At 39.8% G+C, this 27,970-nt stretch overlaps 1 protein-coding gene across 8 annotated transcripts in view; it reads right to left on the minus strand.

The window, feature by feature from the left end:
* Positions 1–3,706: 3,706 nt before the first annotated feature.
* Fryl (FRY like transcription coactivator) overlaps positions 3,707–27,970 on the minus strand; it is a 166,340-nt gene continuing 142,076 nt past the window's right edge. For 5 of the 8 annotated variants that reach the window (XM_048364235.1, XM_048364231.1, XM_048364229.1 and 2 more), the window contains 10 exons: positions 25,989–26,156; positions 20,225–20,475; positions 18,242–18,449; positions 15,995–16,144; positions 15,333–15,431; positions 10,963–11,031; positions 8,325–8,342; positions 7,460–7,570; positions 6,157–6,347; positions 3,707–5,950 (listed from right to left, as the gene is read on the minus strand). In XM_048364235.1, the coding sequence (XP_048220192.1) occupies positions 5,692–5,950; positions 6,157–6,347; positions 7,460–7,570; positions 8,325–8,342; positions 10,963–11,031; positions 15,333–15,431; positions 15,995–16,144; positions 18,242–18,449; positions 20,225–20,475; positions 25,989–26,156 (1,524 nt within the window). In that variant the 3' untranslated portion in view covers positions 3,707–5,691. Of the gene's footprint in view, positions 5,951–6,156; positions 6,348–7,459; positions 7,571–8,324; positions 8,343–10,962; positions 11,032–15,332; positions 15,432–15,994; positions 16,145–18,241; positions 18,450–20,224; positions 20,476–25,477; positions 26,157–27,970 lie in introns of those variants that run through there. The other 3 variants (XM_048364232.1, XM_048364230.1, XR_007213545.1) reach the window with 2 other exon arrangements.

Raw genomic sequence — 27,970 nt, forward strand, 5'->3', positions numbered from 1 at the left:
AGGAAAGATAGACAAGAGAAAAAGGACCAGAGACAAAGATGGGGTCCGGGAGGTCTGCAGCTCAAGATTGTAACTCAAGACTGCAGCCATGTTTATTCTTAACTTCCAGCTTATATGCAGTTTGAAAACCAGGAAATCGCTTAGGCTTAAAATTCCAGAACACAAAAAGGCTTGGAGTTAGCAGTACCCCACGATAGCTAAGACTGGATGAGGTTGGTTAACATAAGAATAGACTCCAGAGCAATATTTGATGGTAGCTAAGACAGGATGAGGTTGGTTAACATAAGAATGGACTCATGGCAGACATAGTAAGGCATTCCCAATTTTCCATTAAGCCATGTCCTTGCATGTCCTTGAAAACACAGCCAGAGGTCAGAATGAGATTAGCTGCTGGCTCGGCTCCCAACAAGAGTCTGTTTCCAAAATAACCAACAATCTCGTCATGGATTAAATGGTAGCGTGTCAGCCAAGTAAAACAAGCCAAGCAAGTGGACAACCTTAATTTCAAACCTCAGTAGTGGCATACACACATAAAAAATAGACCATCTAAAGACAAAAGAATGACACAGGCTTTGCCCTTTATAGGGCTGTAGTCAGGACCCATATTATATCACTATAATGCACCTAATGGGCTCCCTCAATGATCCCCATGAAAATGCTGAGATCTCATTGGTCTAATTACAAAAATGTCACAGTTGGACTAATGGCTAATCATGCCTCAGTTAAACTTTCTGAACATTCTACTATTTGAAAATGAGGATGGGTGCCAGTGGCTCACACCCGTATTCTTAGCTACCCAGGAGGCTGAGACCTGAGGATTGTGGTTCAAAGCCAGTCCAAGCAGGAAAATCCATGAGACTGTGATATGCAGGTGTTAAAATGCAAAGAGATTGAACAAAGTAAACAGGTCTTAAGGCATCAAAATACAGTAAAAAGAGGACACAGAATGAGTGGAAGGTGGGTGAAAATAATATAGCAGAGGGGACCATCAGCTACATTGGACATTGATGAAAGTGAACTCATGGGTGGGGATGGGAAGGAGGGAAATGGGAAGGAGAGGGAACACGTTACTAACCAAAGGAAAGCAATGTACATATCACCCAAAATGGAGATGATTTTATTGTTCATAGACTTCATAAGCAATTTAGAGAATGATAATTTTTATCATTGTGAAGGTTAAAATGTGTACTGTGAAATGTATGTCATACCTTAAACCCAATTTTAAAAAATCCATGAGACTCTTCATCTCCAATTAACCACCAGAAAACCAGAAATGGTTAAAAAAAAACAACAAACCCTCTGTGGCTCAAAGTGGTAGAGCGTTAGGCTTGAGCAAAAGAGCTCAAGAACCGCACCCAGGCTGTGAGTTCAAGCCCCATGACCAAAATAATAAAAGATATCAATCTAACAGCTCAGAGGGCTGGGAATTTGGCCTAGTGGCAAGAGAGCTTGCCTCATATACATGAGGCCCTGGGTTCGATTCCCCAGCACCACATATACAGAAAACGGCCAGAAGTGGCGCTGTGGCTCAAGTGGCAGAGTGCTAGCCTTGAGCAAAAGGAAGCCAGGGACAGAGCTCAGGCCCTGAGTCCAAGGCCCAGGACTGGCCAAAAAAATAAATAAATAAATAAATAAAATAATAATAAAAATAACAGCTCAGATACTTCTGGTATGAATCAAAGGGGTAAGAGCCAAAAGGGATTTGAAGCTTATCTAGAATCCTTGTATTAATGACAAAGGCTCATCTAGGCTCCTGCCCCAATCCAGTCACTGGGGTATGGTGAAGCTTAGATTACCTGCTCTGTCAGCATGGTGCTGAGTACTGAGAACAAGCCAACTGTGGCCTCCACCCTTAAAGAGCTTCAAGAGAGGAACCAACAGTCTTGCTTTCTATGTTGATGTAAACCAGGTCCTGGCATCTTAAGTTCTACCTAAATGCCTAGAACAGGAGATCTTAGATCAGGGAAGGCTACCTAAAGATTTGACACTTCAGCTGAGCACACTTTGGGGGCAGTTAGTCAGGAGAACTTCTTTATGCTTGGGCAACATGTGCAAAGCCCTGAGGCAGAGAAAAGGAGTACAAGGCTGGAGTGGTAGACTACTCCTCTGAGGACAATGTAACAGGTGGAATTGGCAAAACTAGACCATAAGGATGATTTAGGGCATCTCAGAATGGGTCTTTAGTTATCAGGGAATCCACTAAAAGGTTTCAAAATGGTGACAGACAACTTTTAGCTAACTTTCAGGGTCTAGTTAAATATTGTTCATGTTTAGGGACTTGTTGCAAATAGAATTTGTGGTGGTTGGTGGGGTGGTCATGGGGCTGGAGTTCAGGGCCTGGATGCTGTCCCTGTGCATTTTTTAAATTCAAGGCTAGCACTCTGCCATTTTGAGCCATAGCTCCACTTCTGGTTTTTAGGTGGTTAATTGTAGCTAAGAGTCTCATGGCCTTTTCTTCCTGGGCTGGTTTTGAACTATGATCCTCAAATCTCAGCCTCCTGAGTAGCTAGGATTACAGGTATGACCTATCAGAGCCCAGCTGCAAGTAGGTTTTTAAGACAAATTCTATTAAGATGGGTAATTATGTCATCCTTTAATGTTTTTTGTTACTTTTCCTAACAACTAGTTCTGTTACTGCTGAGGAAAGCAAAGCTCAGACCGTGTTTTACTTAGAGCAAGTAGGTATTTGGTTACCAAAGTGGCTCTTTTTCTCTTGAGCTACAACAGCAACATCCTAGCAAGAAGACTGTCATCTGCTTATACACATAATCCATAGCTTACAAAATGAGAAATAAAAAAAAATGGATCGAGAGGCTACAAGGAAACACTCTGAAATGTTCTCCCTGGCACCAAGGGAAGGGATGACAATTTTCTTATTTCCTACATTTTCTAAAGAATAACTAAATCGGTATAATTTCTTTCATTGAGGTAATACTGGCGTGACACGAGGAGGGAACCCTGCTCTGGCTGTGATGAGTCTTTTCAGAGAGATCATACAATGATTTCGTCAATGAAAGCTAAGTCTAGATAATAGAAATGATTTTTCTAAATGGTGCAAAAGTCCTTTATCTCTTCTCTTGCTATTTCATGAATTTACTATCTAGAAATAAATTTAATGAACTTATTTAAAGCGTTATAGTGGCAAAAATTAGGCTTTAAGTAACACTGGATATATTTTCTCAGCAATTTAAGACTTCAGATTCAGAGGAGCAATGAAGTATAGCTGAGGAAGATACAACTGCAAAAAAAGACGGCCCTAATGAATTTGTATCTTGCAGGTCTATTCATTTTTGTTATGTTAGTAAATTCATAAATTCAAAAAGCCAGTTGCAATTGTTTAAAGTTCTGGTTTTATTAGTCTCTCTCTTTGGTGCTGGCACTGGGGTTGAACTCAGGACCACAAGCCTACAAGCTTTTCCACTCAAGGCTGACACTTTACCATTTGTATCACAGCCCCAGGTCTGGCTTTTTGCTGCATAATCATAAGATTCTCTCAGATTTGTCTGCTTCAAACTGTGAGCCAACATACCTGGTTTATTCCTTTTTTATTTCAGATTGGTTGTAGGGCTTGAACTCAGGGCCTGGGCCCTGTCCCTGAGTGTTTTTGTACTCAAGGCTAGTGTTCTGCCACTTGAGCCACAGCACTAGTTTCCAGTTTTTGAGTAGTTAAGTGGAGATAATTCTCACAGGGACTTTTCTGCCTGGGCTGGCTTGGAACTGTGATCCTCAAATCTCAGCCTCCTGAGTAGTTAGGATTATAGGCGTGAGCCACCAGCACCCAGTGTTTTATTCCTTTTTTAAGGAAAAATGAAACTCACTATGTACGTAACATTTGTAAAGCTTCTAAATGCTGCATATTTTTAATCTTAAAAAATGCCACACAAGACAAGATATACAATGTGTTTTTTTTTTTATTTTTAACAAAAAGGATGTAGGGAGGGTGAGAAGATAGGGGAGAGTAAGATAGGATGTAAAGTGTGGTTGTGTCTCTAGACACCATCCCTCTCTGCCTGCCCCAAACCCAAAAGTTATTAAATAATTTAAAGGACACCATTTACAGTACCAGAACACCATTAAAATATTTTTTTTTTATCAGGGTCAAAAAATACAGTGATTATGAATGTGCCGTGACCAGTAGGGAACATAACTCTGGCCAGCAGTCCAACGGCGTGCACAGTGCCTTCCAATAATGCACTTGAGCATAATTACATTTCTGGCAGGGTCCACACCCCTAAGAAAGGCAAAGCTAAGCATTTCATTTCTGCATTCCAAACTCTGCAACCACAGAGCCCAGTTTAAAAAGAAAAGTCACAGTGGATAAGAGATGCATATAAAAAATAGAAGGTGTTCCTTTCAAATCAGGAGTCGTGGGACTACATTCATTTCTTTTACAAAATGCTATTTTAAAAAAGGACAGAGAATCCAGTTCGTGTTATGCTACAGACTCAGTGGGTAAGTAAGTATATTGCGAGTTTTGGTAGTCAGTCTTCAGGCTTCCTTTCTGTTCCCCAGGTTCCTTTAGCATGTGAGTCCAGAAGAATCGCAGAAAAATGCATTTGCATCTCTTCTTTCGAATTCTACAGACTTCATAGCCTGCAAGAACCATACATGACCACAATTCTTCCTTTAGCTTTGTATACCTACTCTTGTATAACAGTGCATGGCACAAATGTACAAGAAAATACTGGTTTTAGTCTATACAGTTTCTATAATAATTATGGAGTAAAATAAGTTAACTTTTCTAATGAGAATCGCTGACGGGCAGCATACATCTTTATTTTTACATTTTAAAGTCTCTGCAGGCATCTACTTTGGTTAGTTATCAACAATCGTAACATAAGCACTGATCAGAGAACTGAGCAGCATTCCAATAACCTTAACAGATATATTATTTCTTTTTGAAATACTGGGAAATCCCAGATTTAAAATATTATTAAAATGTTCTAACATTTACACACTATGAAGAGTTAGCGCTAATAAAATAAAATTTCTTCAAAAATAATCTTGCAGTGCTCTTTTAGGCATGCTCTGAGATATCACCACCAGACAGCCACACCTTGAAAATACCCACACACCCCACTCACACACACATAATTCCTTATACAGACCAAAAAATAAAAACCCACACACACACAAAAACAATCCAAACCCTATCCCATCAATTGAAAGAACTCAATGGTATCTGCAAATAAGTCTGTGTCTATCCATGTGCCCCAATGTTCATGTAGATGATCATACACTAAGTGTAGAGGATGTGAGTGAATCCAAGCAGTTCTGCAGGTCATCTGCTCAAGAGTCAGCCGTGACTTCAGCCTCCTTTCACCTGTTCTGACGTCCCAGTATCAGAGGCCTTGATTGCAAACGGTCTTAGAATTCTTTGCTTTCTCCAGAAAGTAATGTATTTGTACGCATCACTTTTAGCCCTTTTCTTTTCATATAGGATACATATTAAAAAAATTCCTTCTTCATAGTTATTGTGGGAAGTATTGGCAGCTATTAAAAGAATTGCAGTTTTATTTTTTCCTCCTTCAGATCTTTGCCTTTGCTAGTTTAATAGTTAATTAGTTACACTTTAATTGTAGGTGCTGCCAGGAAAGTTATCAGTGAATTGCAAGGGTTCATAAAAGGTGCTTGGTTAATATTCTTAAATATCTTCAGAGTTCAGTTTCTCTCCACAATGCCTGAAGTTCCTCAGAATCCAGTGCTCACCATATTCCCAATGGGTTTGACCTGTGCTAGAGGTTGGTACGATTGCACCATGCGCAGAGACTCTCTCATCTCCAGGTTGAGCTCCATCAGTTTGTAGTTGGCTTCAGACATGTCCAGGTTGGAGCCGATGACCGCGAAGCTGCCCGTCTGGCCCAGGGTCTGATGGTGGAAGTAGATGTGCAGCAGCGTCTGCACCGGGTCATCCTCGCAGCTGCCGAAGATGTCATTGGGCCAGAGAGTCCTGAAATAGACCACCGTTCATGGAAGCCATTAGTCATGGATAAAATAGGTATCTGAGCAAATATTACTCAAAGTATTACCTGCATGTTAAAAGAACAAAGTCGTTTCCTGTCACAGAGACATGGCTCATTGAAACAGGTAATCAAAGACCAAAACGTAAGCTTGTCTAGTGAGAGAAGGGCATCTTTAAAGCCCTGCACATTTTACCTGAATGCTTTGACTTGAGCTACGGCAGATACAAATTCCTTATTTTTCAAAGTTTCAATTAGAGAATGAATGGCAGTTTCTATGGTGCTTTGCACAGCCTTGGAAATGTCGATTTCTTCATTTTCAGAAGCAGCCTCTGCTTCTTTGAGGATGCTCTCCAGGTGGGCAAGTTCCTCTGACATGTTGATGACCTAGAATGGATACAACTCTCAGGATTGGTTCCAAGCTTCAGTACCATGGGAACATTTGTAATTGGCTGTGAGGAGTTTATTTTCCAATGTCAAATGTTTCAAATGCCAGTCTCTCACTTGGTAATCCAGGCTGCCCTTGAATTTGAAATCCTGCCCTTAGATTCCCAAATGCTAGGATTAGAGCCATTTACCTCTATACTTAGTGTAAATATAGATAGCCAGTCCTGGGGCTTGAACTCAGGGCCTGGGCACGGTCCCTGAGGTTCTTTTACTCAAGGCTAGCACTCTAGCACTTGAACAACAGCACCACTTCTGGCTTTTTCTGTGTATGTGGTTCTGAGGAATTGAGGAATCGAACCCAGGGCTTCACGCATGCTAGGCAAGCACTTTACCACTAAGCCACATGTCTCAGACCTTAAATATTTTTTGACAAATCACAATGTTTATTTTTTTTTTCTGGGCAAGTTATTTATTTTTTCAAATTTTTATTATCAAACTGATGTACAGAGAGGTTACAGTTTCATACGTTAGGCACTGGATACATTTCTTGTACTGTTTACCTCGTCCCTCATACCCCCCTCTCTCCTCCCCCCAATCACAATGTTTATATTGTCTCAACATGTGATAATATGTTTATTTTAGATAATGAATCATTTATTGGGGAGACTCAAGATGTCTATTTAAAGTTATTTAATCAGGGTGCTTTATAAGTACAAATATGTACATGTGGTTTCTTGTTTACAAGTTGTCATTTTCCCAATGATAGTTATCTGTGTACCTACACATTAATGGTTTCTAAGTGTTTTTACCATCTTGATTCTTATATGCATTCATAAAATTAAATACAACTAGATTATAATTTAAACTAGAGGTCTCAGTCTAATTTTATGCCTATTGACTGTTTTTTACTTGACTTTTGAAAAGGGTTGATCTATTTCTGTTACCATAACCTTTTGAGTCTGTGAAGATGACTAGGTATTGGCAGTCTTTCTAGTATAACCTGACAGTGCATGCACACCATTAAAAAAAAGTCATTCCTTAACTGACATAAGTGATTCTAGGTAAGAAACTTGCCTACTCTCGAAAGGAAACAATGTCCACTGAATACTTACCTCTGCTTCATTTTTTATTGTATTTACTTGGCTGATGAGTTTACAGTAGGCTTGGAACAGAAGCAGCAGTTGGAAATGCAGTTTGTATAACCTTCTGCAGAGCTCCAGTTCCTACAAGTAAATAACAGTACATTTAATCTGGATGTGATTGTTGTATGTAGCTAAAAATTATCATCAGGTTAAAATTGTCTTGGGATTTTTCTGTAGTAAGTAAGTTAATATGGTGTGAAGCTTATGAAGGGCAGATGAAAGAAAGATGCCTTGAGGACAGGCATTTAAATAAAACAAGCCTCTTTGGTAACATACTCCTTTTTAATATAAAGCACATTTTTACTTTGGACACATAGAATGTGTCAGAGGGCAATGTACTAGATGCTGTGAAAAGGATAAACTCTCAGCTTACAGATGCATAGACTAGGTAGCGGTCTCCCTGCATCTATCAATAGGCTATTGATAAAGAAAGGGAAACTGGGTCACCTCTTAACCTAAAGAAGTGTCTGTCTTTAAAAATGAAGTCATTTTTCTAAGGAGAATCACCTGGCAACCTCATGTACATGAGACTATGAAATTAACATGTGCACTTTGAGTAAAAAGGTTTTTAAAATTGGAAGGAGATATGTTAGTTATATTTAGAAAAAGGTGACTGCTAGTTGTGCATTTATGCTTAGATATAGATATAGATATATATAAAGGGCAAAACCAAATTTCATTATTTTATAGAATCAACATTTCATGGATTAGGGATATACAAGCACACACTACTTTTAAAGTAGTCTATGACAAGGTCACAAAAGGCCAAGTGGCAGATGAAAACCAGTTTGTCTGGCAGGGATAAGGAGTCCATAAATCAAGGCAGGTCACTTACTGCTAGAATTTCCATTTGCTAAGCAAGAAGGTGATCGGGTCACAAAAATACAAAGAAAGAAAAAAAAGACCAAGAATTAGTGTAAGGAATTTTAACTAGGGTCACAGATGTCTCAGGTAAAATGGAGAACATATATTTACACCCCAACAAAAATGTTATTTCTGAAATACAGTTTTCTAGATTTTATTGCAACAGTTCAGGGCTGCTTCCCCGCCCCCCCCTCCCCCCCAATTCTCAAATAACTCAAATTTAGGCCACAGTTTGTTTTTGTGTCAAAGCAACATAGAATAAAACAACTAGTGTGATCTTGGGAATTTTGGCTAGGCAAAGTGTCGGTTATCCAAATATTTTAGCTTTATAATAAGCAACAAGACAAGACCCAACTCTAACAAAATTTTCATTACTAATGTGGAAAACTGCTAATAGAAAATGAGTGAAATACCATTATTTTTCAAGAAAGAACTGCTTATAATCTTACAGAGTAAATACTTACCCATGAGAAGATTCTAGACTTTCTACCCTTCAATGTCTAATTGTCCCAGGTTGCCTTACTTGTGCAGAATATCGAGAGCAGAAATGTTTTACAATGTATTCCAAATGTCATCTAGTGTCAGAAATTTGACCTAACTAAGTTTGAATCAAAGGATATAATGTATGTAAAACATGTAGTGAAAAGTCTTCATTTATAGATTATCTTAAAAGTTACCACATTAAAATATCTACAGTAACTTGGACCAAGTTTCATTAAAACAGCCATTTAAAAATTTTTATTACTATTTTTTGCCAGTCCTGGGCTTGGATTCAGAGCCTGGGCCCAATCCCTGAGCTGCTTTTTGCTCAAAGCTAGCGCTCTACCTATTAAGCCTCAGCGCCACTTCCTGCCTTTTCTGTTTAAGTGGTGCTGGAGGAATTGAACCCAGGGCTTTGTGCATGCCAGGCAAGCACTCTACCACTAAGTCACATTCCCAGCCCCCAAAGAGCCATTTCTATCATATAAATATAGCTTCTAGAAGTCATCCTTAAGTGTGCTTTTTTAAACAGCATCCTCTGAAGGACTGTTGATATAACATTTGGAAGGGATTTGCTAAGCAAAGGTGAACTTCAGCTCCATGCTGCTCACCAGGATAGTCCTTGAGTCAACATGAGCAGAGCACATTAGCATAAGGTTGTGCTTCTGAGGCGTGGATTTCTGTAGTTTGTTTCATGAGGAATTTCGAGTTTGAACTAGAAATTCTTATTTCTTTTAGCATACATGGAATAAGCATTGAAGCTTGTGATCTTCAGGACTGGACTGCCAGTGTCCTCCTATAGCTCTCAACTCAAGACAGGTAAATATGCTAAAGCGCAGATGTTTGAGGATGACTATCCACATGCACAGTTTAAACTCTGCTTTTCAATATGTTGAAATTTTCATGTATATGCCGCATCACTTCAGTCAAAAAACATTCACTGATTATGCACACGATTACTAGTATACAATGACAGCAGAGATAGTTGTATAAAAAGAGCTTTCTATGCATACAGCACTGAACATGAAAAGTGAAGGAAGATACAAATCAAAGACTTAAATATACAGTTTGCAGTTTTCCATTTACATGTAGAAAGCTGAAACTACGCTGACTGACCTAGAGTCTTGAAGAAAGGGAGAGCAACCTCTCTGCATATTCATCTAATTTATAAGGGAAAAGTTACCAAAAGAATCATTTAAACACTGGCCACCAAGGCCTTCGGATCTAATTTTGGGCCAGGGCTAACTCCTTATCACCTCATTTCTTTATACAGATGGCTTGCATTCTCCCCTAACCTATTACAGGACTTGATTCAGTTTGCCTTCATTTGAATCCTGGTTCCACTATTTCAAAGTTTAGATAAATTAACTTCTCTGTGCCTCAGTTCCAAAACAGGAATGACTAAAAGAGAGAACCTGCCTGCCTGAGTTCCAAGGGCAGTGGTGATGACTGTAAAATGCCTGTCAGCATAGCGCCAGAAAGAGTAAACAAAACTGATTGTTCTCAACATTTCATTTTTCTAAACTTTATATTTCATTATAATAGTATGATAGCTTTTGTTGAGATTAGAAATCTATACCATGTAACTACTTAATTGTGGAGATTGTTTAGTCCATAAACACATTTCCCCAAATGAAGTTGCTCCCATTAGGATGGCTAGCAGATCTTGAAAATATTTTTTGTCCATCTTTCCCTAAGAAATATAGCACTGATATTTTCATTTACTTCATATTAGAGATAAAGTTATCCAATCAGAATTTCACTAATTTGGATACATAGCCATAGGTTTGCTTTCTGATATGTACAGAACACTAATGCAGAAGGTCTTTCTTGCTCTTAGAGCCGATGCATCTGATTGCCAACCTGACGGCCCAGATAGCCCGCAGGGTTATCTAATGGATGTTACTAAGTTTCTGTCACAAGCTGGTGGCTCATTTTTATAAAAGTGAATTTTTCTTTACTAAACTAATATTTCATCAAACTGAATTTTTACAAAGATTGTTCTGATAAGCAATATGAAAAGTTCTGCAATATTCTTTATTTCTAGGAATACTAATTAAGGACATTTGAACACATATGTTGTTCTACCTGGCACAGAAATACACTAAAAGCAAGGACAAGAGACTTACCTGGGCATCTGTGTTTATTCTATATATGTCTTCTTTGGCACCAAATGTCCTTTTACAATTGTCTAACCACTGAAGAAATAAGTAACAGCAAATTTTAATACAGTAATTGTGTAATAATACACAGTGAAATTATCCACAACAAAACTACAAACTTACAATGACTTGAAGCTCTAGGATTGTTTGTAGATAGAACACTTTCACCCCCTCACAGAACAAATGAGAGCATGGTAAGAAGTCAATATAACATGATACGCACTACTATGAGTTTACTAATGAAAATTATTATAAACAGTCTTCTAGGTAAGAAAAGCCTTTTGTTTGCAGATTTTATTAGAAATCTCCACAATCTATTCCTGACCTTTCCCTAATGTAAGGGGAGATAAGGAAGTATTTTCTTCCCTTCTAGTCAATTTAATAAGACAACTCAGAACTGACTGGCTCTATTTGCTTATCAGAAGTGTAATTCTCAGAAGACTGCTGTCAGTTTTCATCAGTGAAACAGAAACCAAGGTTCACTTAAATCTTTTACTACCTTTTAGATGACAATAAATGATAAATATTATTTCAAAAGATAAGTAGATGTAGAAACCAAATACGGTTTTTCTTATTCCAGGGGTTATTCTCAAGGTTGACATTTAAGTACATTTTCTTCTGTTAAATAAAAACAAAAGAACAGCATTGTGCAGAACAGAAAAGGATGCCGGAATCCGAATTTCCAACTGAAGTAAAACCTAAAAGCCTCAAGAAATTCCTCGGTTTTGAATGTCATTTCTTTTGATATCGGTGTGTGTGTGTGTGTGTGTGTGTGTGTGTGTGTGTGTGTGTGTTACATTACATAGCGACTCTGAAGATATTCTAATATTAGAGATTTAAAATTTTCAGTTGTAGCTTAATGTTTTGCATGGAAAGAATTAAAATCAGACACCAGTTATTTCCAGAACCATCTCTTTGACCTCTGGTTCCTTTTATTCCAGTCACTCAGACTGTACTGGCCCCTTGGGCTATTTTCTTGACAGCATCTCCAGAGAAAAACATGTTAAGCTTTTCGGGTGAGATGTGGCCAGCGGCAGTCACTGTCAAAAGCTATCAGCAGATTTCTTAACATTAGCAAAATTCACTTGACATCTACCATGGATTGGTGAATTTATCTCTATTCATACCCAACATTAAAATGTTTATACACAGAATTGTCATTATGGTACTTCAACTTGCCCAAGACTTGGAGGAAATTATAATTTTAGTTGATTCTTTAATGACTTATTCATATTAAGTTAGTTTTTTTATATCACATACATACTAATTCAGCATATTAGGGAACACTAGTCGATGTAATTTTTATTTATTTTGTTAGCTGTGGAGCTTGAACTCAGGGCCTGGGCACTGTCCCTGAGCTTTTTTTGCTCTACCACTTTGACACACACAGTTCCACTTCAGGTTTTCTAATTGGAGATAGGAGTCTCATGGACTTTACTGCCCAGGCTGGCTTTGAACCATAATTAATCCTCAGATCTCAGCCCCCTGTGTAGCTAGGATGACAGGTGTGAGTCATCAGTGCCTGGCTTCAGGGTAATTATTTCTGATCTTTAACCTGTTAAAGACAAGCCTCAACAAAACAGTTCCATGGCGGCAGCAAAGGGCAGGTCCACACCATTCCTAGTGCATGTAAGACACAGCAAACAGCCCCAGTCCCCATTCAAATTGATCTCCCTGTCCTGTTTTCTTTGCTTAAAGCTTCATATTTATCTAGTGAGGAAGCTCTGCTCTGGGTATGATAGAGAGGCTTGTGTAAACTCAATGGTCCAAGGAAAATTACACTCACTGAGAACTACCAGCCAGGACTGAGGTATCAGAGGCAAGTCCTGAGCTCTGTCCTTGCCCACTGCTGACTCTAGGGGTATTCGTATACATGTCTCTGGACACAGAGGCTGAAGAGACTCAAGTTTGTACCCACAGTTTCCTATTGTATCCAGGAAAACACAGTAATCAAAGATGGTGAGATAGTGAGGGCCACAATGCTGGAGAAAAGGGAAGTTCAGAGAAGTGAGCTTAACAGTCTGTGTACAGTTTTCCTCGTGGGGCCTTGTCATTACGGTGATTACAGCAGGAATTCAGGCTAACAACAAACCCTAGAAATTTCTAGTCTCACTGTGCTAGGGAGATAAACATTAAAGAATATATAACAAAATACTAGTAGGGGCTGAGTATATACTCACTAGTATGGCTAGTATATACCTTGCATAGTATGGCACAAGTGTCTATGTTTCATCCCCAGTACCATCAAAGAAGGTCAAACCAGTAGAGTGAGAAGACTGCAAGAAAGCATGTGATTGGTAGAAAAGGAGAAAGGAGAAAACAGTAGGGAAAAAAAAAAGATTAGATAGGGCAAGAAACAGAGAGATGGTGCCTCAGGAAGGAGTCTCCCATACAAATATAATTTGTTGAGTAAATTCTTTTCTACTGCACTACAATAGTATTTTTAATTCTGTGATTACATTATGAGATCTCTTACTTGATTCTCTACTATATTTCATTGGTCTTTGACCCTGTTTGACGTGTGTAATAAATCTTACCGCATACAAGTCTAAATTCAAACTTTGCTGTTGTTCTTTATAGACAAGTATGGAAAACCTCTCTATAAAGGGGAACAGTAAATAACTTAGGTTTTATCAACTATATTGTCTGTGCTGCAAACACTTACATCTTGTAATCTGAAAACTGCAAACAAATGAGATGGCTCAGTTCCACAAAAACTTTATTTACAAAATTAAGCAGTGGGCTAGAGATGATCTGAAAGCTGGAGTTTGCTGAACTATATCTAAGAAAATTGTGTGCACTACTGTTAGCTGTTTGTATACATTTTAGAATCAGATGAGGAAGGTCCCATAAATGGTCAGAGATTTTTGAATCAGATCACATTAAATATACAGATCATTTTAGGAAAAAAAAATGACATCTTTAGTGAGTGTTCTAACATAAAGACAACATGGTATAGGTCTTGTACTTACTTGGTGGGCTTTGAGGGGGACAGGGAAAGGCAGGGAGTATTGAGGTTGCACTTGATAAGCACTCTACCACCTGAGCTACACTTCCAGCCCTTTTTATTTTCATTATTTTTACAAGAGGACTACAATCTTAGACTACAAAATGGACCCTTCTGTTTTGCTTCCTGCAGTGGAGGTGACCATCTGGTTTTTTGCTGAGGCTAGCCTCAAAATGTGGTCCATGTCAGCTTTTTTAGTAGCTAGGATTATAAGTGTGGTTGTTTGGCATTTACTATCATTCCTTACTCTTAATTTATATACTCATGATAATCGTTTTCTTATACATTTTCAGGGGGGGAGGGGTTGGAATACTGGGATTTGAACTCGGAGTCTTGTGCCACCCTGGCCCTCATTTTTTCATACTCCTTTTCTTTTTGGCCAGTCCTGGGCCTTGGACTCAGGGCCTGAGCACTGTCCCTGGCTTCTTCCCACTCAAGGCTAGCACTCTGCCACTTGAGCCACAGCGCCGCTTCTGGCCGTTTTCTGTATATGTGGTGCTGGGGAATCAAACCTAGGGCCTCGTGTATCTGAGGCAGGCACTCTTGCCACTAGGCTATATCCCCAACCCTTTCATACTCCTTTTTGACCACACCATTTTATGGGATTTTTCTACTTGAAATATTGTTTTGCTTATTAAAAAGTTTCAGATTTTGAACTATTTTGGGTTTTAGATATATTTATAGGTAGTATTTATATTTTATGACCCTATCTATTATATTTAGAAGACAAGAATCAGACTTTACACATCATTTTTCATACTTAATGAACATTCATCTTTGCTAAAACAAACATGCCTATGTCATGCAGTTTGTCTGAAAGGGGAGCAGATTTTCTTTGTATTTTTGTACTTGCCATTTGAAAACATCCAGATTCACTCTAGGGGGCTAGTTTTCAATGAGAGATTGGAATGGAAGAAGTATTTCTCAGTAGGTAACATCTGTAACTTAGCTATGCCCTTTGTTTGCCTGCACACATTCACATCATGGGGGAAGATGGGAGTGCTGTCAGTGTGGAGACATTCTAGACCACAATTCTGCAATGCATTTGCAAATACTACTTCTATTTCCCCACTTGTAATGTTTAGAGTGGCTATCAGTCTCTCCACACTGAAGCTTTTTATAAAGCTATGGTCTTCCAGGTTCTCTTAGGCTATTACAGAACCCATTTCTCAAAATCAGAGATGGATTCACTGAACAGGGAAGAGTTTCCAGACTCCATCCCCACACAAGCCTGAGACAGGAGCTAAGAGAGGGCCTCTTCTCTCTGTCCAGGGAAATAATTGTAGTGGCAAAAGTAAACTACCTTTTCACCCTAGAAAAGATGACTGACCTGTTCAGCTGCTTCTCTTTTGGCATTGTAGGTATCCAGGTGTTCTTGTAGCTCCAAAACACTGAACTTGAGTGTTTCTAGCAAACCACATGACATCAGCTGTCAAATCAGACACACATTGATCCACATTACACTATGATCACAGTCATGAGACTGACAGTTTCCAGGTCATGGAATAGCTGCCAGTTGGTTGTCCTTTACTACACTGTCCCATTTTGGCATGGGCAGGAAGTGGCACATTAGACACTCGGTACACACTCCCAAGGCACCATCCCTGAAGATGGGAAACCTTCTCTGAGCATACAGCTATGTAATCCATAAATGTGCTTGGCTACAAGTCACAGCAGATCAAGGCTTTCCATCATGGGGAGGCCTACTCATCTCCTACCCATTTTTATTCAAGAATCAGGAAAGGATACATCTCTACAGTGTGACCTTCCAGCTTCCTATCCGGGAATCGGTGGGGCCAGGGCAAGGGCAGGGAGGACCAGAAGCAGGAGAGTTCTGGGGCTTTACATCTTATAACCTGGGGCAGCATTTTGCCAGGTATGTATTATCAAGTTGAAAATATGAACTTTGACACTTTAATGTTTAAAGAAGACCAAACTGAAGGCTGCCATTCCAATTCAGTCTTCCTAACAAGGATGCATTTAAACACTTACCGTTTCAGCATCCACAAAGACCGTTGGACACTCTGAACACATCATCATCACGTCCAAGGAACTTTTAAATTTGGTGCCGATACGCTGCAGACTCTCACCCAGAAAGCTGACTGCCTCGTTAGTTATTTCTCCAAACTTCCTCTGAATTGTCTGTGGGGGAAAGCATTTAGTATCATAAAAAGGCTTTTCACTTTTAAGTACAGAAGGATAATTTACCACTGGAATAGACTTTTCTTTTACAATTACTGTAGTAATATAATCCTATATAATGTTGTAGTAATAGAATTCTATAACTGAAATATTTTACCTATTTCTTTAGGGAATACATTACTTTCTAAAAATGATATAAATACCAGTACTAGAAAAAACAAACAAACCCAATGTCACATGCCATTCACTTTCCCAAGACAGAGGACTATGCGCTGCTTGTCTCTGGAAGCCATGCCCTCATTTGCTCTTCTAAAGTTAAGTTCTACCTGAAAGAAACTTTCAAGTGTAGGTCATGATTCTTGGTATAAGCTGCCATCTGTGTTAAGTCATAAAAAGGTATCTTCTCAGAATCCAAGGGTGTTTATTCATATAAGCCACCAGGCAGTGACTGACCCACAATACTTGGTAAATTAGACTATATTTCCCATTGTATAGTTATTGCGCAGATTATCTATCTATCTATCTATCTATCTATCTATCTATCTATCTATCTATCTATCTATATCACTCTCTATATAGTTAGGTAGCACTGAGCTATATGGAGGGAAGAAGGGAGGGAGAAAGAAAATCCTAAGGCATAGCTTTAGGCATTGAGAAACACAACCCCTGGAAAGAAAAGAATATAAATAGAAAACCAAGCAGTGACACAGTCAGCACAGGATTAAGTAAATAAACATTCCTATGAATATACTACAGAACATACTAGAAGGGGCACTGGAGGCTGCATGGTTGGGGAAACTTCAGTGAGACATGTACTTAGCTGGGTCTTCATGGTGGGCAGTGGCATAGGTGGGGTAGAAAGCTGGTAGGTAGTTGAGAGGATAAAGGCTTAAGTGGTGGCATTTCTCTGTACTGTAGGTTCCTAGCTACAGAATGCTGAAGTAGTACCCACATTCCATAAAGAGTACTTAATGAAGAACACTGAGCAAGTACGGAGCATTCAGTGAGTACTCAACACATGATAGCTCTTATTGCTTCAGCCCCAAAGCAACCATAGCAGCTAAAATGCTCCATTTACAGTGATGGAAGTGGCAATTCATTTAACACCTCCTTAGGGACTTTATGGATTTCACTGTAAGCTTGAAGCTGTGGACTATGCCTTTAGTTTCTGGGTTTGTGCAATGGTAGCACATTACAGAAAAAACTCATCTGATGTTGCATTGAAGTTTTATTCCAATTGTCTTAAGGTGTAGCCAGAAGTACTAATAATAATATTATTTCAGCAGCACAGGGACATTTTGTGAATTTAAATACTACTACTAGCTTAGAAAGTAATATTCATTAAGATGATCAGTATAAATAGTAGGGGGAAAAAAAAACCCTTGTAACTTCTTCAGGAAGTTCCATGAGGGGTGGGGAGGCAGTACTGGGGTTTGAAAACAAGGCCTTGTGCTTGTTAGGTTGTATTGGCAAGCTACATTTCTGTGTGTGTGTCCTGGGGCTTGAACTCAGGGCCTGGGTGCTGTCTCTGAGCTTTTGTACTCAAGGCTAGTGCTCTACCACTGAGCCATAGCTCCACTTCTGGCTTTTTGGTAGTTACCTGGAGATAAGAGTCACATGGACCTTCCTGCCTGGGCTGGCTTTGAACTGATCCTCAGACCTCAGTCTCCTGAGTTGCTAGGATTATAGGCATTAGCTACCAGTGCCCAGTTGCACTGGCTAATTTTGAGATAGCTTCCCAGGCCTGGACTGTTATCCACCTATTACGCTTCCCATTGTGGCTGGGAAGACATGTGCAACCCCTCCATTCCCCCTCCTACAGCTTTTTCCATGGAGACCAAATCTCATGGCTTTTTGACCTGGGCTGGTAAGGAATCCAGATCTTCAATTTGGCCTTCCACAAAGCTATGATGACAGGCACACACCACTGTGCTCAGCTGTAAGTTGAGAAGGGGGTCTCACAAACTTCTGTTGGGGTTAACATTAAACCCTAATCCCTTGCTTCTCATCTTCACAAATAGTGAGGTTCCAGGTGTGAGCTACAAGGCTCTGACAGCTGATTCTGATGTGAATTCTGAAACCTTAAACTTCACTGACCTGAAATAGCCTCGAAAACACATGGAACGTGAACACTGCGCAGGACCCATCCGTGTCTGACAGCATCTGACTGACGTGGCAGCGCCAGGCTTCTTCTTCATCATCATAGGCCACTGGCTGAAAAGCCGCAATTATGGCAGAAAGAAAAGGTGAGGGCAGAGGTGATGTCTGCACTTCGGGGAAACCATCCTGCTCGTCCTCGTCTTGACTGTTAATAAATATCATAACAATCGTCAGACTATCTTAAAAGAACAGACTAAGTCATTCAACACACACACACACACACACACGTACACACTTAGAAAATACAATAGCTTAAACTTTGTAAGAAAGAAAGCATGAAGAAGCAAATTTTTGCACTTTCTATTTAACATCTTTAGAAATAGAACTCTTTGTTTCAAGTAACTGAAAATAACCCAGGACTTATAATATGCTGTTGTTCTATAAATTACAGATTATAATGCTTCCATTGTTAAGTGGCCAAGTTTACACACTTATTTTTTAAGGTATGGGGCTTGAACACAGAGCCCTCAACTTGCTAGGCAGGTGCTGTACTACTTGAGCTATGTCTCTTGCCTTCTTTATTTTGTTTTGTTTTTGTTGCCAGTCCTGGGGCATGAACTCAGGGCCTGAGCACTGTCTCTGGCTTCTTTTTGCTCAAGGTTAGCACTCAACCTCTTGAGCCACAGCGCCACCTCTGGCTTTTTTCTATATATATGGTGCATGAGGAATTGAACCCAGGGCTTCATGTATATGAGGCAAGCACTTTACCACTAGGCCATATTCCCAGCCGCGCCTTCTTTATTTTTCAGAAAACTTAGTCTTGAGTCTTGATTTTTCCTATACCAACCTAGAGCTCCTACCTATGTTTTCTGCATATCTCAGATCACAAGTGTGTCACCACGTTAAACTTATTGGTTGAGATGGTGTCTTACTAATTTTTTTTCCCAAGGCTAGCCTCCAATGGTGACCCTCCTAGTGAGCTGTCATAAGGCACCAAACCTGGCCCAACTTTGAACGCTTATTTGAGCAGCCTCCCATCAATAATGATAATATTGAAGAATTTTGACTGTGTACTTTTGCATCAAAGACTATTAGATATGCTGTATGGGTCATTTCATTCAAGCTTCACAATTGTAAGAAGGTTATGATATAACTGAAACAAAGTGTAGTGAGGCTCAATATCTGAGTCAGAATTTGAACCAAAGACTATAGATTTAAAGCCAAAGCACCTTGTCACAACACACAAAGCCAGCTCAGCTATATTTTTAGTATACACTGAGCCCAGTAGTAAGGTAGATAAAGTGAAGCATAAGACTACTGGCTTCCCCTGAGGAGCTTATGATCCCAGCAGCTAGGCACTGCACAAAAAATAAAACAGTGAGGATGCCTGGGTTGTATACTCTGAATTGAAGTCCTGAAGATGAAGAAATAGTTGAGTCAGGCACTTCATAAAGATATGTGTTAGGGTCTTCAAATCACATGATGTCCATTAGAAGATAGCTCCCTATCACCTTATAGAAATCAGAAATAACACTGGGTGCCAGTTGCCCACGCCTGTAATCCTAGCTACTCAGGAGGCTGAGATCTGAGGACTGGGTTCAAAGCCAGTCCGTATAGGAAAGTCCATGAGACTCTTATCTTCAATTAACCACCAGAAAACTGGAAGTGGCTCAAGTGGTAGAGCACTAGCCTTGGGCAAAAAAGGCTCAGGGACAGCGCCAGGCCATGCATTCAAGTATCAGGACTGGCGCACGCGCGCACGCACACGCACGCACACACACACACACACACACACACACACGATTTTTATAAAGAGTTTTTTTAACCAATAAAATTGTTAAATAAAGTCATTAATGGTAACAAAAGTCACTTTGTTCTTTAAAATGAAGAGAGTATACTTATAGACAAAACAGCTGGGACACCTTAGAATGGACTGTATGGAAAACACCACCTTGCTGCATGCTGGAGATGGTACCTCACCTAGAGAGTCCAGAGAAATCTGCTTCCTCTTCTTCGCATCGTTCATCAAGCTCTTTCAAAGCCAAGGTAACATCCTCCTCACAGACAGACTCTGGGTAGCTTCCTGGAGCCAACGATTCTGGCATATCAGTTTCTTCTAAGTCAAGAATTCCTTGACACGCAAGAGAGTCCTCCTGCTGTTCTTGAGTAATATAGGACTCTTCATCTTCAAAGGTTGTAACGCGATCCTCCTTTAATACTGAACTTGTATCCTGTGAAATGATCACGTTTGTAGTGAACTTCAAAAATGTTACAGCAAGTATTTTAGCAATACTTTAGAAATTTTTGCCACTCGCATTTCTTCAAGGAATCTTTGTTCACATGGTCTCACTTTTAGAGTTTCTGGACTCATGATTATATAAGATAATTTTTGTAAAGAGGCCTGGGTTTTGTTCTGGAATTTTCCCCTCAGTGCTGAGTATTGAACTCAGGGGCTCACACCCTACTCCATGTTATATTTCCCAGCTCTAAATATTTTGAAATTACAGTTTATCTCTGATGCCATACAGAAACATAAGAAATCCTCCCTCTTTCTTGTCTCTGTTAGGTATAGGATTCAGGAGGTACAAGATTCAGGTGTTTACTTGGAAACAGTCCTTTGGAAAAATTGTTTATATACTCTAGTTCTACACAAGGAATATTTTCATGACTATCAATTTTCTCTTAACTGTACTCCCATTATTTTAATTATATTAGAACAGTGGATTCTCAGCAAGAAGATGAATCAAAATACTGACCCCACTTGTCTTGGGCTACCTACAAATGACTGGTCAGAAGTATGCTGAACAAACATGGTAGCCTTCCTGGTATCAATGAGCTCAATGCCTGAGATGTAAAGACAATTACAGGTAACATGACTATAGTAATGCGTTTCAGCATTTAAGTACTAGTAAAGCATCATCCCTTTAGAGCTGGAGATGAAGAGAGATTAGGAACTTAAATTGCACTTCTGAAATTCCTAAGTAAATAATAAAATATTCATTATAAAATATAATGTTCATCTTTCCTCCTTCTTATCCATTGTTACTATCAATGAAATAATGTCAGTCTTGACGGGCATGGGCTAGAAGTGTAATTGATACTGGTTCAGTGAATAGATTACCACTATCAAAAAAAAAAAATGCAGGGGCTGGGAATGTGGCTTAGTGGTGGAGTGCTTGCCTTGCATGCTTGAAGCCCTGGGTTTGATTCCTCAGTACCACATTAACAGAAAATGCCAGAGGTGGCAGTGTGGCTCAAGTGGTAGAGTGCTGGACTTGAGCAAAAGAAGCTCAGGGACAGTGCCCAGGCCCTGAGTTCAAGCCCCAGGACTGGCAAAACTAAAACAAAAAAAGAAAAATGCAGGTATGAAGACAGAATAATACCTGCTGAAGGTTTGTTTTGGAAGTGAGGGGCGTGGTAGGAGAGTGACAGATGGAGTGGGATGATAGGGATTCATTGTAGGCAAGATGGCAGCGTCACAATAAAAAAAACCCTCTTGTACAGTTAATGCTAACATAAGCTGCTGTCAAAGCATACAGCATAAGGGCACTGATTCCATTTTGATATTTGCACAGATACTAAGCTTAACCCAGTGGAACCTAAGTGCAGTGGTCTCAGGTTTAGGAACAAAAATCAAATTCTTCCAGTATTTATACCTAAGTGACTTTTTTTTTTTTTGTGCCAGTTCTGGGGCTTGAACTCAGGGCCTGAGCACTGTCCCTGGCTTCTTTGTGCTCAAGGCTAGCACTCTGCCACTTGAGCCACAGCGCCACTTCTGGCCATTTTCTGTATATGTGGTGCTGGGGAATTGAACCCAGGGCCTCATGTATATGAGGCAAGCACTCTTGCCACTAGGCCATATCCCCAGCTCCCCTAAGTGACTTTAGCATTACAACAGTTTCTAAAATATTTTTTTTCATGCCTAAAAGTAAGTTTTCTTTCCAAAGCATGAAAATTCAGTGAAAATTAGAGCCCCTGGCTCTAGTCTAGCCTAGACCTTGACCAGATCTGGATGGGTACTCTGGCACAAATTATTTCCTAACCATAACTATTTCCAAACTAATAATGATATTTGGCCAAATGAAAATAGCATATAGTAACGTTAAGTGCAAGGTAAATAGTATCAATATACAAATGATCACTGGTGCTCAATGGAGGGAAAGACCACATGTTTTTGGAGTCTCTTTGGAGGAAACAGAATATAGGGCCCTAGACAAAGATCGAAGAGTGGCATTTCAGTGAAAGAGGTTCAGGAACATGGGGAGTAACTATGACCTGTGTTCAGGGATGGAGCTAAGCAGGGAAAGCAGCAAAACCTGTCTTCACAGAGCAGCATTTAAAAATAGGATAGCATAACCATTTCCTAACCATCCTAATAGTTTATACTCAATATACACCATGGTTTCCTTCCCAATTTCCTTTTCAAGATTCAGCCACTGAATGGACAAGTACTAGTCATTTGGGAAGATACTTATTTGATGATGTCAGACATCACCTAGGATTCTTACTGGTATGATTTTCTTCCTACATCACTTTCGACACACTATGTTATTGGCAACCAGAACATCATATCTCAACCAAACGTTACAACCCAAACATCATACATCACTTTTCATTAGTTTACACCTTTACTAGACTATTATGTTATAGAATTACAATTTCAAAATATTTTAATCAACAATTATTATTACATGATATACACTGAAAATTTCTAATACATTCTAAATTTCATGATAAAAGTACTTTGTGGCTAAAGAATTAAACTTCCTTGAATTTCATGTAATATACACACATATGCATTGTTATATCAAGATTCATTTCCTATAGTGAATAATTTCTGTGATCTATGAACTATATTCCTAGCTATTAAAAACCTTTGTGTAGAGGGTTGGGACTATGGCCTAGTGGTAGAGTGCTTGCCTGGTATACATGAAGCCCTACGTTTGCTTCCTCAGCACCACATATACAGAAAAGGCCAGAAACGGCACTGTGACTCAAGTGGCAGAGTGCTAGCCTTGAGCAAAAAGAAGCCAGGGACAGTGCTCAGGCCCTGAGTTCAAGCCCCAGGACTGGCAAAAACAAAAAAAAACCCCAAACCTTTGTCAAGGTTTCTCTTAATAAATACAAGTGAAGAACAGAATGCCTTCCAGAGATCAAAGTATAATTTGTATGTATTACAGAGAAGTAGGGGATAAACATGTAAAGTTTCTCTCACTATTTGAAATACACTAGCCTATCCCCCCCATACTTTGGTGGTACTGGGGTTTGAATTCAGGGCCTTGTGCTCGCTAGTCAGGTACTCCACTGCTGGGCCTTGCCTCCAGCCCTGGTTTGCACTGGCTGTTTTTGAGATAAGGGCTTGCTCCCTGATAGGGTATGTGTCTGGACAGTTATTTTCCTAGCTGTTATAGCTAGGTTAGCAGGCATGTGCACCATGCCCAGCTTCTTCTACTGTGATGGAATCTTGTAGACTGTTCTGCCTGGCTGGCCTTGAAATGCAATCTCATAACTATATTACTTAAGAAGGTGCTTAAAATTTTTTGTTTTATTTCAGAATAATAGTGCTTCCCGTATTCCCAACCCCCCCACTTTTCTTTATAAGAGAACAATTTTGGGTCACTTGAAATTACGCACATACGGAAAAAATAAAGTAGGCCAATAAAGCCAAAGATGCGATGCTGTATTATACCTTGTTGACAGCCATTCTTTTGGCAGTGATTTTAGTGTCAGAATTGTTTTCTAAATGAATAAGTATACTTTAAAAATAGTCCTTTCATTCTTACCCTGATCTAGTTTCACGTGAAGTATATAGTGATCATTATAAAAGAAGCAAAAGTAGTAAATTGAAGTGGTTTTCATCTAGTAGAAAAAATACCCCCAGGCACGTCATAGGTCTTGGGAAATAAGTCTAATAAAAAAGAGTCCCATAAAAAAAGTCCCATCTGAAAGAACGTAGTATTTCCAAAATATCAATTACTTCAGGAGTAACTGAAATTAAAGTATCAGTTACTCAAGGAGTAACTGAAATTTATAATTAGAAAGATATTTTCCCCTTTGTTAACCAATATTAAAATAAGAAGAAGACACTAACTATATCGACTTTGTTTCTAGTCTTTCCATTTTTTTTTCTTTTCTTTTCTTTTCTTTTCTTTTTTGTGCCAGTCCTGGGACTTGAACTCAGCCTAGTCACTGTTATTGAGCTTTTTTTTGCCCAGGGCTAGCACTCGACCACTTGAGCAACCTCTCTACTTCTGGCTTTTTGGTGGTGGTTAATTAAGGAAAACTATCTCACACTGACTTTCCTGCCCAGGCGGGCTTCAAACTGCAATGTTCAGATCTCTCCCTCTTCAGTAGCCAGCATTACAGGTGTGAGTCCTCAGTGACTGAACCCTTCTTTTCAAATCAATCATCTCAAGCAGGAAAGCTCACTAGCACAGCTATTTCTAGAAAGGATAAAAAAAAAAATCGCATGACTTCCCTTATGAGAAGATAATGTTTGTCTTTAGAATTTGTACAGGATTCCTCATGTATTAGATCCTATTCGCCTCTCCCATTGTTTCTATTCTTCTTCCACTTGCTTTATTCTTCAGAAAATCTGAGTTTCCTGCAGCTACCCGAATGTATCAATTTCCCACTGCCATGCCTTTGCATATGCCATCTCTGAGTATCACCAGCCCCTCTAGTGCCCAGCCCGTCACTCTAAGTTTTCACAAAACCTTCAACCTATTTACTACTGAGTTTCTCATCATGATGAGATGTAATTAGACAAAAATGCCTCTTGTTTTTTCTTGATCCGGAAGGTAAACTTCCCTGAGAACACGGTCAAGCCCTATTCCCTCGCTTGAAGTCTTTCTTGAAGACATCTCATGCAATCGTAGTATTTGTTTAATTATCCAAGCCTTAGCCATGTTAGTTTGAGTATTTTAAGGTCTTCAGATAAGGAAGCCAGAATGCATTCATTTCAAAATCTATCTGTTTACTACTAAAGATGGTTCAAACATATAAAACAAATTCTCAGAATAATAACATGCATGAGACTTCACCTTGCTAAAATAAGACAGCCTAATAACCAGATTAGATTTATAACAGATACATTAATTTCTTTAGCACTGACAACAACTGCAGTTTGTAATACTTACCAAGACATAAAAAAGCACATTTCAGAGAGCCATAGCAATTACATTAAAAATCTATAATAATCTTTAAGCAGAACACTAAAAAACTAATACTTACTTATTGTTGGTCAGTCATTAGCTTGGAATCTGGCTTACTTCTCACAGGCCTTTCCAAAAAACATAATACTAGTGGTTCCAAAGTCTTTTGAAAAGGTTACTGAACCAACTGCTAACACAGCTGGCCTGAGGTCCTTACCCCCTTATAGCACCAATCACATAAACCCCACACAAAGCAAGAAGGGGAGGAGAAACAAAAGAAATGTAGCACCCCAGGCGACGCCTGCTGTCACCATAGAAGCGCTTGCTTAGTAACCAAGTCACTCTGCAATGCAAAATGCTCATATTGACACATTATTTTTAACCTGTAGGTCATTTCCTCAACTTGCCAACTTAAAGAAAGAAAATCAGATTTGACTATTTTGTTTGAAACAACCCAACAGGTTAGAAATACTAGAAACAAATCAAATAATTAGCACATGAGCTGAAAACTTGTGGAAAGAAAGCAAGGGATGTGGCACAGTGCTTCAAGTAACCTAGATTGGCCATGCACCAGCCCCACGTCTCCCCACCTCAGGCAGCTGGCTGCTAGTATTATCTAGACAAGCCTCCAAACTGGGGGTCTCAGCTCGGATTTGCAGCCCTTCTTCTGCCGTGTTGCTGCTGGTGGAATCCTGAGATGGAAGGAGCAAGTCAGGAGGCTCTGGCATGAGTTCGTCCACAGCGGAGTCGCTGTTTAGCTGCAAGGAGACATGGTGGAGTGAGGGGCTTGGCGTTTATGAGCCAGCGACAGTCACAAGGGTCACATGCAACCTCCCACATTATCAAATATTTTAGGAGCGTCTGGAATTTCCTAGCTACCCCTCCCCCCATCCAGTCTATACCAGAATGGGTGCTGTAAATACAAACAGTAGGTATGCATTCATGCAGATTCAGTTTGATTTGGCTAACTAAATGAAGTGGAAGAACTCTGTGTAACTATGTTAGCTTTGAGTAGGAATTCATATGTTTGTGGGTGTTTCAGTCAGTCTCAAATTTATGAAGGCAGGAGCTCTCCGGCCTGTGACTTTAGTGTCAGGGAGAATTTACAAAGGTGAATTTTCCAGAAGTATTCTGGGTGGGTTATGCAGGCCATGTGCTTATATAAGCAAAAAAATTGATACCAGTTTCAATAAGTTTTGTGTATGTGGTGCTGGGGAATCGAACCCAGGGCCTCATGTATATGAGGCAGGCACTCTTGCCACTAGGCCATATCCCCAGCCCTTAAAGATTTTTTTTTTTTTTTTGGCCAGTCCTGGGCCTTGGACTCAGGGCCTGAGCACTGTTCCTGGCTTCTTCCCGCTCAAGGCTAGCACTCTGCCACTTGAGCCACAGCGCCACTTCTGGCCGTTTTCTGTATATGTGGTGCTGGGGAATCGAACCTAGGGCCTCGTGTATCCGAGGCAGGCACTCTTGCCACTAGGCTATATCCCCAGCCCCCTCAATAAGATTTTTAAAAAAACTCACAAAAACCAAATAAAGTTGTTATAGTGAAAAAAAAAACTATTGTTAGGTTTGTTTCCTTTGAAAAGTAGTAGTTATTAATTTAAAAAGAAAGTATTATACATTTTCCTTTCAAGCAGGGTTAAAGTTTTCTCCAGGTCAATATAATATTTAACTTAAAATACAGTATGTTTAGGAGTTAGAATATATAGAGGCAAAAATTCATTTTTTTTTTCTGATGAGAAAGAAGCAAATTTAAGTGTTTTTATTTTAATCTTTACTACTCTGACAAGAATTGGACTTATAATGTAGGCAGACAATTCAGCTTGATACACTCGTGAAAACTGACTGTTATGAAGCACTACTCTGTGCCAAGAATTCTACTAGGTGGATGCTACCAGGGGCCCTGTTTTATTTAAAAGAGAGGTTAGGCAACTTCACCATAGCCTGAGCGATGCCAGCCTTGGTCATAGGGCCATGGTGGCAAAGAGGCAAGTTTACTCTGGCTCAGTTTATATAACTTGGGCCTCCACAACACAGAAGCAAAGCCACAGTGCGAGCTATGGCTGCCCTCTAGCGAATTACTGGGTGTCATTCTGTCCCTCACTGTGGCCAAGAACTCAACCATTCCTTTGGCATGAAAATACCTTCTTGAGGACAAGCCTAGGTACCATGGATAAGAGCATGGCCACTGGGGATGGAACTGGTTCACACCCACCTATGATCTTTGTGTCCTGGAACATCACTTACCCTGCCAAATGACTACAATCCTGCTTACCTGGGGCAGACACTAATGGGGACCAAGGCATGTAACATCTTGAGCTTGGCACACTCAGCTGTTGTCAACTGCAGATTATCTATGACTTAACACGCAGGGGAGGTGGCATTTCAAAGACATATTGGGGCAACAACAAGATGTCAAAACCGAGAAGACAAGAGGAGGCCAACCACAAACTGACCATGTTCTACTTCACCTAAATCCCGCTCAGTGCAGGATGGCTGTTGGGCACCGGAGCTACAGCGGGTGGTGGAGAGCTGGTGGGTCTGCGCTGGGGGAGGCAGGCTTACTTTG

Source organism: Perognathus longimembris, chromosome 16 (assembly GCF_023159225.1).
Source record: "Perognathus longimembris pacificus isolate PPM17 chromosome 16, ASM2315922v1, whole genome shotgun sequence".
In the NCBI taxonomy this organism is placed as follows: Eukaryota; Metazoa; Chordata; class Mammalia; order Rodentia; family Heteromyidae; genus Perognathus; species Perognathus longimembris.